Below are 13,841 nucleotides of genomic sequence, written 5' to 3'. Positions count from 1 at the left end.
GCTATTATGTTTAAATTGTAATGTACTGTAATACCTCATTTGAAAAGTCTTTATCTTTTATGCGATAATGACGATACTTGGTAAATTCTTATTTCTACGCAATAAACAAAAATTCATTTTAATTTCTCGATTTCGACAAATAATCATGATAAACTCCATATTCACGTTCACTGTCATTTTTAAAGTTGTATGATATTGCCGGTAATAAGTCATAGATGTTGGCAGGAAAGAAATTCATTCATATTAGAATTTGTGAGAAAATTTATTCAGACAGTATTAATAACGTATGAATAAAATTATGGGAATAGGACTAAGCCGGCAGTACCATGTTTAGGTTGACTCCGTAAGAAATCAATCGAGGAAAGAACAAAATTCAATATGGAATACCTATTAGGCTCAACTAAACACCTTTATCAAGAAAGGCTCAGAGGAAAAATAGTAGCAAACTGCGACGACGTCGAAGCGGCATAGGCAAAGTTAAGGGCGAACATACTGGAAGCAGCAGTGAAAGCGTTTGGAAAAATAACTATAAAGAACAGGGGAAGATCAAATACTAAACCCTGATTCAGAAAAGAAATTAAGATGCGTCTGAAGAGACGAGAAAATCGTTCTTGCCGTATAAATCCAAAGCAAAGACATATTATAATGAGTAAAAATCTGTAAGTAATAGGGTCAACGGAAATATTCGGAAAATCAAAAGACATCATTGGGAAAAATTTTCGAGGGATATAGAGAATGATATCTAGGGGGGACAAAAAAAATATGGGACCTACTTAGGAATAGAAAAAATCAAATAAATGAGTAAATACAAAAGTCACTATGGAAAAATGGGAGAGGTATTTTAGAGAACTCTACGACTCATCAACAACAAGTACATCAACACAGAACTTACATTAAGATGAGGAACAAATTGAGAGATATACCATAGTTTTGAAGAAAATACGAAAAATGGTGACTAAACTGAAAAACAGAAAAGCTTAAGATATTGACGAAGTACCAAACGAGATGATCAAGTATGGAGGTACCACTTTATACGAAGAACTACGCACTATTTTCAATAAAATACATGACACCAAGAGTATACAATCAGAATGGAAACAAAGTATTTTGAATCCAATTTTTAAAAAAGGTGAAAAGTACGATCCACAAAATTATCGAGGTATTAGCTTGATGAGTGCAGTACAAAAACATTTCACCAAATTTTTAGCGGAAAAAGTGATATCATCTGGGATTCAGAAAGAACAGGTCTGCTATAGATGCTATTTTTGTGATCTGCCAAATTACGGAAAAGGCTATAGAGTTTAATAATATGTGCTTCATCGCTCTCACCACCCAAGCATTTGATAGGGTACGATTGAGGGATGTAACAACTCTAATAAAGGGAAGGAAGATTCACCCAAACATAATAAAAGTAATCAAAGACCTGAACATCGATAATTACACATATATCAGAATGAAAAATGAGCTGATCACCGGTATCACACAAGGAGATAGCCTCAGACCGACCTTGTTCAGAATCGTAATGGCTGAGATTACAAACAAGGTAAAGCAAGCTGGAAGAGGATACCGGATGGAAAACAAAGAAATAAGAATAGTATCTTATGCTGATGACGCAGTGATCATCTCAAAAGAAGAAGATAACTTACAAAGACGATTGTATAAGTGTGAACAAATAGCAAAAGCTTTTAACATGCAAATATTCCTGAAGATAACTAAATCTTCTACAGTATCCAGAGAACCGAGAAGATATAAACTCGCAATATACGATCAGAGTGTAGAACATGTGATGTCATTCAAATATCTAGGAGCGAATATAACAAGTAATAGAAATGTAAAGAATGAAGTGAAAGCTCAAACAACAAAGGCGTCATTAATATCAGGGTACCTGAAAGATGTAATTTAGCGAAAAAAACATATGACTACGAAGAGCAAAGTCAGAATATACAAGACCTGTGTGAGACCAGTAATGACATACATAGAGACCAGAGCAGAGAACACCATAACTTAGTAGCTTTTAAGAACTACTGAAATGCGAATGCTGAGATCAATAGCGAGATATACATTATTTTACTTGAGAGAAATGATGAAATAAGTGTGATATGTGACATACAGGATTTAGTGAGATGGGCGAGGAATTGGCGAAGGAAATGGAGATATCACGTGGGCAGAATGTCAGATGACAGGTTAGTAAATATTGCGAAGACACCGAATACATCCAGACGAACAGGAATACCACCTACAAGATGGTATTAAAGCTTCATAATCCCAGATGCAGCTAAGCAACCATTGATACGAACACAAGACTAAGTCCTAAAGTACGATGATGGAGAAGAATAAGTCTTAAGTTATCGAAATACGTGCTTTATAATATAATTTATTTCTATTTTCTGACATCATCTACTGAGTTTTGAGAAGCTTCTACATATTATAATAAAGATTTGATAAAAACTACTAAATTTGATTTCATAACTTAAACTATTAAACATTTTGGATGTGAGCTGAAGAGGATTATTTAAACCTATATTAATTCTATTTTACGATAGGTATAAGTCTGTACTTGACCTTGTACTGTAACTGTGTATTTCATTATTTGAATTAAAGTTTGTATTTGATTTTTGCAGGTTATTCAATATTTTATAAACAAGTTTACATTGTACAAGGTGCAATAAGGATTCTAATTTAGGTATCTCCAACTCTTCATGTAAAACATTTGTTGGTGAGAGATACCCATAATTAAAAAAAATTTTCAAAATTTTTTTTGCATGATTTACACTCAATTGAAATTATTTTTCCTACAGGTTCCCCAAATGGGTAAAAGATACCTCAGATGAGATAGAAGTTGAAGTCAAATGGAGGGTCAACAAAATAATGTTATCTGTATTGTACCTACAATTCGTTTAAAGAAGGATTCAACGGAGTTAAGAATTTCAAATTTCTACACGTTTCGGCTTCTAGTTCGAAGCTATTATTGAAGAATAAATATAAATCCCACCATTTCTAAAATTGAGAATTCATATGAATATTCCATTTCATTGAAGCTCTGTATTCTATTTGTTACTTTCGTTCCATTCAATTTATTTGATTATTGAATTATTCTAACAGCGGATTTCTTCTTACTCTACATGTTATATTTAAAATATAAAATATTGTCATATATCAATTCCAAGGTTAATTGTAATTTATAATACGAAGAATTTTTTTGCAACCTCCTGAATAATTATTTTCATTCCATTTTAATTGGAAGATAGGAGAATTCAAAACAATTTCTATAACATCTAATATTACATTATATACGAGTATAATTACAATTTCATTCAATATATTTTTGAAACAAATGAGTATCTCATATTTCAATGGAAAGTCAAGCATATCTTTTATTTCTATATTAATATTTAGAACATCATAGATAGTTTTGATTTTGATTATTTATTATTCGATATATGACGCTGTATTACATTTAAATTTCATGTTGAAGGTTATTTGTTCTTTGTTTTTTGTAAGAAATAGATATTGGTTGATATCCTATTTGTGATATTTGGAGAATTATATTTATCTAGTAATACATTTGAGTTGTAGAAATGTAAAACTGTCTTATTTCATTTTTTTATCAGTCCATTTGTGAAGGCAATAGATTATTAGGAATATCTTTTATTTCTATTCTTCCTTAATCTAAAGAGACAAATCTTTAATAAATTATTTAGTTTCTTCTTATGTCGTTTCATACTTGAAATATGAATATCTTTTGTGTGCATTAATAATATGACCTGTAATAATTTTATTTTTTTTGTTTACGGAGATATTCGGATAATTCTAATTTCCCTTTCCTTGCGTACCGTATAATTTCATTGCTAGTAACAATATTCAATTTTGTTAAGATCTCGGCAACACTACTATACAATTCTTGCTTTTGCTTTCAAAATTTTAATTCAACTATAAGGAATGAGAAATATGATTTAGTTAATCAATTGTGATAATCGATTTTTTCATGTATAATATTAAGTATATTACATATCCAAATAAACCCATATATTATTATAATAGAATGGTAGAAAAAAAGGCCCTGTAAACAGAAAATGATAAAACTCGATTTTACAAACATGTTTCTGAAAACAAACCGATGTTAGCAGTAAAGTAAAGTAAAAAATATATCAAATTTGGAGACAAATGAGAAATCCTGAATAAATTTCAATCTTACGAAATATTTTATTGAAAATCAGATTTCTCTTGCAGATATACTATTTTTTCAACACTCGAAATCATTTTTATTTTTTATTTTCTCATTATAATAGAATAAGAAAAGAAATATATATATATATATATATATATATATATATATATATATATATATATATAAGCGTTTTCTTATTGGGAACGTGGCAAAGGAACACCAAAGTAGACTAACTGTAATATATTTTACGAGCTTTCGAATAATTATGTGTTCATCGTCTGGGTCTGACATTATGGTCAAGTACAATATAAGAAATATGTATAAAGGTATAACAATAATAAAATTTACTTACAATAATCAATTAAGATTTTCGGTGCTTTAAATTGTATTAATTTTTGTAAACATAAAATGACGTGTGATAGGAATATTGATTGATCATACTAAGTTTTAATAAAAGTTGATAATTTTAACTTGTAATCACAACTTTTTCATATATGAGAATTTAAGAATTGAGGATTCAAAATACTTTTTGGAATATATTATATTTTCATATTCATGTTGTAGGTGATATATTGAGTCGTATATTAGATTTGTGAATGCTATGTGATATTTTAATTCAGATTTAAATTGAGTCTTAAGATCAAAAGCCTCTTCCATGAAAAATCATAGTTTATTTGTAGAGACCAACTTAAAACCAGAAATATATTTTCTACGATTGAATATAAGAAGGTAAAAGAAGAAGAGAAATTTGTATTTATACTTTATTAACACAATATCATTCATTTTTTACATCATTTTCAGTTTTTTTCTCATGTTCTGCAACATTATCATATTCGCTGAGTGTTTCACTTGGTTCTACATGCTCAGTTTCGACATGATTCTGAAGAATTGTACTACTATCGATAGTAGGAAATAATGGTTCTGCAGTCTTTTCTTCTTTAATATTCTTCATCTCAACTACTGGTTTTACAATAAGCATAGGTCCTTCATCTTCATCTAAGGTACAATCGCAATCCATCTCACTACACTTAGGACATTTTTCCAAAATATCTGATTTGATTGAGTTTTTCAATTTCTAAAAAAAATATTTTTTCTATTAGTTATTCAGTTATGCTATTTAAATTTAAAATAACCACTACTCAACTTTATGTTGGAAAGTGTTAATTGAATCTGTTCAATTAGTTGTCAATAAATAATTTGCACATATTTTTAAATTCATTTGAACCCCGCCCAGAAAATTTTTCAAGATATTTTCCTACTCTCTGTATACGACTTAATTTACACTATTTACACCACCACTACACCAAAACTCACAATTAAACTGCCTGACGCGTGAAAACTGTTTACCTTCAGTCTCTGAAGACGATAACTTGATTATCGAAACGTGCGTCAGACAGTGTAATTGTGAGTGTTGGTAAAGTAGTGGTGTAAACAGTGTGTTTAGTGAGAATCTCCAGAAATTCCAGCTTAGTTACGATTGAATTGATCAAATAAATTGAGACCTCAATATTTTGATATTTGAGTAAATACACATTCTTGACTATTAGTCTTTTGTAAATTTCTATCACATGAATAAATATACTAACCTCTTTAAATGTGGATCCAGGAGATTTTAAAAACACAATCATCATTGTAACAGGAATGCACAGAATAGACATTGCAGCTATGATCCATCCTAGTACCACTGCCCAAACGGGATAATGATATACTCCATTGTTGTAAGTTGGTGGTTCGTAGTCAATTATTAGAAACACCCATAAAGCAAAAATCATTAATGGTGTTGCTATCAACCAGCAAAATTTTATAAAGTAACCAGGATGCCTTCCAGTCATAGTTTTCACATTTTTGCTAAGCTTCCAAGCTCCATAAAACCATGTTATAGCTATTACTTCGAAAAATGCGAGGTACATAATGGAAATAGATGCTGCATAGTGGTCTATTAGTTGAAAAAAGTATATTCCACCCTAAAACAGCGTAGACATGATTTCCTTTAAAAAATATGAATATAAAATTCATATGACTAGATATTAGTTATGGTATTTTTTATAGGTTTATAGGTATACGATACGATATGTGTGACTCAAGTAATACTTGTAGTGAAAGACTAGATAGGGAGATTGTCAGTTTAAATATGACACGTTTGCAGTGTGCATATTATTAAACGAAAAATACTGGCAATCTTTTTTCACACATGATGGAACCATAAATCTACATCACTAGATAACAAGAAACTGGGATTTTCATTTTGATTCATTTTGAAAGTAGTAGTTATACAGCTTACTGAGAGAAGTGACTAAGTCAAAATTTTTGGATTTTGTGTTTATAGTTAATACATAGATGTATATAGGGAATAGTGTCAAAGTCTCTTCCTCCATTGACAACGAAGCTGCTATTGATGAGCAATGTCTAAGTCAATAACTACATTAAACAAACAGAAAAAATGCCTAAGTAACATGGTCACTTCTTTGTAGTTAGTGAGAATTGAGTATTGCAACTAAAACTGACTATGTGCCTAGGTCAATTTCTAAAGTAGGTGAAATATTTGTTTACTCTAGGTGACAGTTTGTATACCTGACTTGATCATAAATTGTAACTCAACCCTTGCTGGTAATTGTTGTTTTTATCATTTACACTGTGTTATTTTCAGTTTCTGTGGAAAAATAATTAATAATAATCAACAAATAGGTATTTGTTGGTACTCTACAATAATATTTGTTTGACCGATTAATAATTTTGAACATGATTTTAAGAGACAAAATACTTGTTCAGTTGTGCAAGCCAAATGAAATTTACCATACGTCACAATATATTGTAAATAATTTGAAATTAATTTAAGATGTGAAAGTAAATTTTAATACTAATTTACTAGACACAATATTTTTAATTAATTCTCTAGGAGTTGTTAAACCAGATTTGTTGTAGGTGCATGGTCACTACTAATTACATAGAGGTCAGACTTCCTCAAACAATGAAGTAGTATCCAATTATATTTATCAAGAAGTGGGAATTAATGTAATTAGGGATAAACCCAACCAGATCTGTTATGAAACTTGAATGTATGTACCTACTATAACTTTCTCATAAACTACGTGTATGTTTAATAAGCCCTTTTGATAGTAATATATCTACTGTAATGAGTATTTTGGATATTTCTGTCCCCAGATTTAAAAGTCGTAAATTTCAAGATTCTTATTTTTTTAATGAAGGTTTTATGTAGGAAAAAAGAATTATAGAAAAAACCGAGCGAAACGCTTCAGCAAATGATCTTCCACAAATGTTGAGAAGCATACTACTTCTTAAGTGAGAAGAACACGTAGGTCAAAACGTAGTGAAGAAAGTTGGATATCAAATATTGAAAGAGAAATATAAGAGACGGGAAAAAATTGCGAATCATAGATTGCTCCAAATCCAAGTTACGAAGTTCGGAAAATCGAGAATATCCGTCTAAATTTTTATTCAAAATTCGAAAGCTCCATAATTGTAGACAGTTGTAGTTATCTATCCCATAATGCAAAAAGCACAATCAGGTGTAAAGAAATTAAAGGTAAGTAACAGATCCTATTATTTATTTAGGAGAGGTCGAAAAATAAGGACCTGCAACAACTTTATCCATCCAGGTTCAGACAAACCAGACATCCTTGGCCGACAACCACCTGCTAAAAAAACATCAAGCAAACTTATTGGAAAAATTTAATCTCATATTGATAATTTTTCTAGCGCAGTCTCATTACAGCCGGAAATCCATTGAGAGAGAATATTTACATCCAATTGTATCGAATGCTAAATAGTTATTTATGCAACAAGTGTATGAAGTAATACATTTTTTCAGGAGTAGGACGGTTTGACTGGCGGCAATTCCTAAGAGTGAAAAAAAGTTACTTTACTCACGAGCTTTATACAAAAATTTTTCTACGTGTCTAGACTTGAGGAAATTCGACAAAACTTTTATCAATTATCAGTTTGTGCTAGTAATATAAAAAGTACAACTGTGAACCATTAATTTCAAGTGAAGAAGAAGTTACATTCCTACTGGTACTTGAATTAGCAACATTTAACGAGTCGACCGAAGACTTCCACATTTTGGATTTAGTTTCAAAGTAAGCCAGTAGCACTTTTTCTGTGAAGCTGTTTATGCCCTTTTAGTACGCCACTCCATAAAAGAATTATATTCCTTTAAATACAGTTCCCTGGATTTCTCAGAGAGAAGATTCACAGTCGCTGTATTTGCCGATTCAACAACATATTCTGGTGTGCAGTTCAAGAAATAAAAGTGTGAGAGTTTATCGGAGAAACGAACTGATATGAAAAAGAAAGCATTCACAGCCCATTATTTTTATAAAACAATTTTATAATTGCGTTAAAAAATGACACGTTACGGCACTTTTTTTTAAACGCAAAACCGCTACATTACTTTTTTCCATGCTTTTTGACCGATTCAGAAAGTGAATTGTTTATGAATGCAAATGAATGAAAAAAAAACGTGATTATAACGGATGTAGAAAAATGTATTTATTAGATTTAAGCAATGTAAGTTTTGAAGAATAAGAAGTATGTTTCTGAAACCGTATATCGCCGAACATTTTGGACCAGCTACAACGATGTTTTTTAAGCCAAAAATATATCAGTGCTCATTATATGGAAACCTTAATGCAAACAATAATGACAATGAATATGCAGATGCCTAAGAAGACAAAATGAAGCATATGATACTAGATATCATAGCGTCCCATCTTCAGAAGTTTAGTTGATATACTACAGCAGAGAATTGTGTATGTACAATCAATCTTACAAAATTCGAGTCCGCATTTCACAACAAATGTCACTGCTAAGCATGGACTTAATAGTAGGGAAGGAAATTGGGAAATTGGCACGACATTGTTGGCTGAAACAAATTCGAGAAATATCTCTTTTCTCGAATACATGTTCCGGACCGAACCGGAATCAGTATATAGCAACATTTTTTTTATATTGTACATATGTGAAAAAAAGAATTTCTGTATATAGTGTCCATGTCTGGATAAACAATTAATAAAATGCCAGTTCCAAACGTGCCAGGAGCAATGTATAAGTAGAATGTAACATTTATTAAGAATATTAGTAAAGCAGGGAAGAAAATAATTTGGTAATCTGACAAGGATGTTACAATACTTCCTCACATACACACGCTGTGTGAATAGCTTTTACCAATTTCATACTTGGTACCAGTCATTCAATTCATAGAAAGGAATTAAATCTTGAACGTGAAATTGACAATTTCAATGGTTCTGAGAATGACGAATAGATTCTCTTCACTTAAAAATAATTTTTCTGTTTTGTAATAATTTCTCTCTTAATTTTAGGTAAATGTACCATTTTTAGCATAATTATATTATAATGTGGCTAGTACCTACCTGTAATAATTATATTAATAAATTACTTCTCAAATGAGGTCAATGTTTATTTTATATTATTATAATGAGTGATTTCATCACATTCATATTATGACTGATTTCGCCTAACCTTGACCAAATGATGCCTATTTAATAACCTAATAGTTATGGTCTGTGGTATGGTCTCAAATTACTTATTATACTATTCGAATGAAAAAGAGACACCTTATCGTCTGAGAAAAACGGTTACTTCAAATCAAGACAGAACGTATGAAAATGTGTGATGAGTAAAACCACTAAATCCGTATTATTCAAACTTCTCAACTAAATCCAGCGCCACTGTCATTTTGTACTTGTCTTTGTTGCTGTCCCTTATTGCTCTCAATAATTGACTGTTTCTTTGTTTATTTCGAGTTGTATACACAATTCGTGCTAATTATTGAACATAGGTAAGTACCTTTAATATCTGTGCAATTTTATTTTGGTAAGGTTATAGATATTTAAGTAAAATAGTTATTTCCCTAACAAGTGCGGAAAGTGATACTTTCCCGCACGCGATTGCAGTTGTCCCGAACGACGCGGAGCGGAGTTCGGGCAAGCGGTCAAGTGCGGGAAAGACACTTTACGCATGAGTTAGGAACATTATTTTTTCTACGACCGTATGTACAAAAAAGTATACCAACCCATTTTTCTAAAATTATTTTATTCCAACAAACATAATAATATACAAAATTTATACAAAACTACAAAAATATAACTAAAAACTACTAATTATTATAAATATTAATATTGAAAACACAATTTGTTGCATTCTGTAGACTAGTAAGAATTGCCGGCCCAGTGGAGTTATTTGGTTTCAACTGGAAGGTAGATGACGTTGGTGAGGATGGCATCGGTTGCAGGTCGCATAAAGATGACGATGACGGTGACGGCAACGGTTTTAAGTCATTTGTAGTACAGAGAATTTTATTTGATATTTTTTTCTTCTGATTCTCGGTGTCCTCCAAATAGCCCTCAGCGACAGTAGTAGACTTCCAGCCACCCAGGCGCTTTAGGTTGGTTATTTCTTCGCCGGAGTCTCCTAGGAACGTTGTCGAAGAACGTCTGAAACTGTGTCCTGTATAACGTTCCGGATTAGGTAGGCGTAAATATGCGGCAATCACTGCTGGCATCTTACCAAAAGTGTTTACGCCAATACATTTAACTGAGCATTTTCCATTCTTATAATGAATAAAAAATGGTAGGTGGTCGTAAATCTGCGTACTTTCAAATAGGTTCCATCATTTATTTCTTCAGATAAAACAAATAATCTTGACGAATGATTTTTGGAATCAGAAATTTTCACAACAATTAGGTTGCCTTTATCTTGAATGTTGTCGACAGTGATATTTACAAGCTCGGATCTGCGGAGAGCGCCAGCCAGTGCAAAAATGGTACTCACTTTAATCATCAGGTATACCTCATCTGGAGCTATCATAACCCTGGATATATCTTCTTTGGTAAAAACTTGTGCTTTCTGTGCTCGAAAACCAATATTTTTTTGTTTAAGAAACGACGTTAGCTTATGGAAGTTTCCTATATCCAAATTTTGATTTATTTTTACTAAACTTTTTACCATCGAATAGCGGGACCATAATGCATTAGATTTCAAAACCTTACTTAGGTCTGAAAAATACGCCAGAAATACCTCTTCCTTATAAGTTTTGGCCCCTTTCTCCTTACACCATGTAACAAAATGGTCGTATTGCGTCTCATACCTTAGTCTGGATTTGGCAGGTAACAGCTCGGAATTAGCTTCATTTGCAGCCTTCAAAATGGCTTCGGGAAGTTCTTCGTCGGATGAATCCATTAATATTATTGTATCGGATTCGGTTTAATGTGGTTTAATTTAGAAGAACATTGTTCTTATTCGGTCACTTCCAAGACGTTTTGAACAACTTTGACGTTTTAGTAACAATTACACGCTTGGGTTGTCATAGCAACTGATATCAAACCCGGGTGGTTTGATAGTTGTTTCTCCTTTGAAGAATGTCACTTCCCCGCACTAGTGCGGGAAAGTGACACTTTCAAAACTAAAATGCGTGCGGGAAAGTGGGTTAAATCGCACGGTCGTAGAAAAAATGTATTTTTGAATCATAACTATGTATGTATGTATGGATTTGGGGTCTCGTATGCACTGCGAGCTAAAGTATCTATTGATATTAACTATGAAAGTTCGTTATCCTGTTTTTTTTTTCAAATTTCTACTAATCTACTTTGATTCTAGGTATTTTGTTTTGGTAAGAGATTATCTGATTGTTAGTTAAAAAATTTACTCGTTTTTATTCTCCAGTTCTATTGGTAGACACACACACATACGTCAAAAAAACCCTGTCACAAAATAGTTTATAAAAAGTAGACATTTTCATTTAAAGTTTTGCTAAATACAACAACTACTTTCATGTTTGTTTGTTTTCTATGAATTTTTCTCTTTTCTTCAAAATCACCTTATTTATACTCTAAGGCGACGATATATCATTAATACAAAAATAATTTTTCTGTAAAAAAATAGCTACATAGGCCATCCTACCATAGGATGCGCTTATCCGACCACCCTAGGAGTTGGGGTTTGGCCCCTTTTTCATGTCCTTATCAGAAAAAGTTGATTCAAAGATTTTATCGATTGAGCACATGTATCAGTGAATTGTAGTGAAAACTGACTCAGGTGGTATGGTAAGACCCTGATAAAACTTTTTCCTTTTGCAGGTAGCTGTGCTTAGACACAACCTTTCATTATATTATGAATAAAAATACGTAGAAAGAAATTACTAACACAAATTGTATTGTGCAGATTTACCCATTTTTAGAAATAGCTGTACTTCTCAGTACAGCTTTATCTTTTATTTTAAGGTACTAGGTAATAGGGATAAACCCTATGAACAAAAACTTAGAAGTAAGAATACGACAACAAGAGGAAAAAATAAAGAAAATGGAAGAATTTATTAGGAAAATAAAGCAAATGAGAAAAATAGGAAATTGATGGCGGACATCGAAATATTTAACAGCTTGCTAGAAACAATTCAATGGATGGAGGCCAACCTACCAAAACTTCGAAAATCGATGCCCAGTGTAAAATGGGAATTCACACTAGGAAAAGAACCACAACGACAAAAGAGGATTTCAACAAAATGAAGATTCTCCTGAGCGAGCATAAAGATATTGAATGCTATACGTACCTACTGAACAAAGAGAAGGAAAGGAAGCTAGTCGTAAAAGTACTAGCAGTAAATCCCTCCGCGTCGTAAACAGCTTAGGTATCTATGCCACACAAAAATAAGTGTGGTTGAGCAGAAAGGCACGACATACCTCTACAATGTTACAGATGCCAAGGATTTCACCAAGGGCAAAGCACGTGCAATATGAATGTGCACTGCGTAAGATGCGCAGTAGCGCGCAGGGCGGCGGACTACAGCAGGACAGGGCCAAAGCGCAATAACTGCGGAACAAAGCACCCGGTCAACTACAGAGGGTACCTAAATGAACACCAATCAAGCTGGAGGCAGCTACGGAGAACAGCAGGATCACTAGGTTAAGTTAGGTTAGTAAAAAAATTTACAAAAACACAAAAAAAAAACAACAACACAACAAATTTTTTTACCAAGAGGGACAAGAGAACACTTCATAAGCCAGTTATACATCGGGGACAATTGTAAAGAAGGGGAACACACACACACGCACACATTAAGACGTAATAAGGAGACAAAAGTGTACAGCCAACAGGCTATAAATTAGACTTCCCAGAATCTTACATAAATCTCAGGGGATAGGAAGGAGTCTAGGCGCGAAGCTGCGACATGAAAGAGGAAGAGGACCTGTCGAAATGACAGGGAATGGTGAAATGATATTCTTCGCATCCACCCGCGGATTTATCCGCGGGGGGGATGCTTAGAGGGACGGGACTAATCACGCGCGCGTGTGTGTGTTGCTAGAACATCTGCCTTCTCCTTTTCGTAGTATATAGGTTAGGTGTCAGGACCGATATTGCAAACACAATTTCATAAAAGGGGGTCTACTGAGAGACTTTAAAAAAACTTGCATTCATTTTAGAACTGTAATGATTATATTACCAAATTATTTCATGCACAAAAGTACTGAGTATCGAAGGAAATAAGTAATGAAAAATTTAACCTCACTAGATAGGAAAAGATACCAATAATAACATTCCTTAGTAATTGATAATTATACAAAGCTGGTTATAATAGTCGTTTAATTTCAAGAGTCGCATCAATGAACTGGATGTTTGAAATTCTGTTTCTGCTAAGATT

General features: G+C 32.4%; 2 protein-coding genes across 3 annotated transcripts in view; one reads left to right on the top strand and one right to left on the bottom strand.

Moving 5' to 3' along the window:
- The first annotated feature begins 1,309 nt into the window (after positions 1-1,309).
- On the top strand, positions 1,310-1,903 carry LOC130444672 (uncharacterized). The gene has a single exon (XM_056779948.1). The coding sequence runs from the start codon at positions 1,310-1,312 to the stop codon at positions 1,901-1,903; it is 594 nt and encodes a 197-aa protein (XP_056635926.1).
- A 3,012-nt stretch (positions 1,904-4,915) lies between these two features.
- LOC130443739 (sodium- and chloride-dependent GABA transporter ine) overlaps positions 4,916-13,841 on the bottom strand; it is a 61,327-nt gene continuing 52,401 nt past the window's right edge. For both annotated transcript variants that reach the window (XM_056778515.1, XM_056778516.1), the window contains exons 9-10: positions 5,755-6,132; positions 4,916-5,243 (exon numbers count right to left, since the gene is read on the bottom strand). In XM_056778515.1, coding sequence (XP_056634493.1) covers positions 4,944-5,243; positions 5,755-6,132 — 678 coding nt within the window. In that variant the 3' untranslated portion in view covers positions 4,916-4,943. The remainder of the gene's footprint in view (positions 5,244-5,754; positions 6,133-13,841) is intronic.

This window comes from Diorhabda sublineata, chromosome 5, assembly GCF_026230105.1.
Source record: "Diorhabda sublineata isolate icDioSubl1.1 chromosome 5, icDioSubl1.1, whole genome shotgun sequence".
Lineage (NCBI taxonomy): Eukaryota > Metazoa > Arthropoda > Insecta > Coleoptera > Chrysomelidae > Diorhabda > Diorhabda sublineata.
Note: the sequence above shows the minus strand (reverse complement) of the source record. Positions and strands in the feature narration are given on the sequence as shown.

Excerpts from the sequence above, each read along its gene's own strand:
- LOC130444672 (XM_056779948.1), top strand. The coding sequence starts at position 1,310 with ATGTGCTTCATCGCTCTCACCACCCAAGCATTTGATAGGGTACGATTG.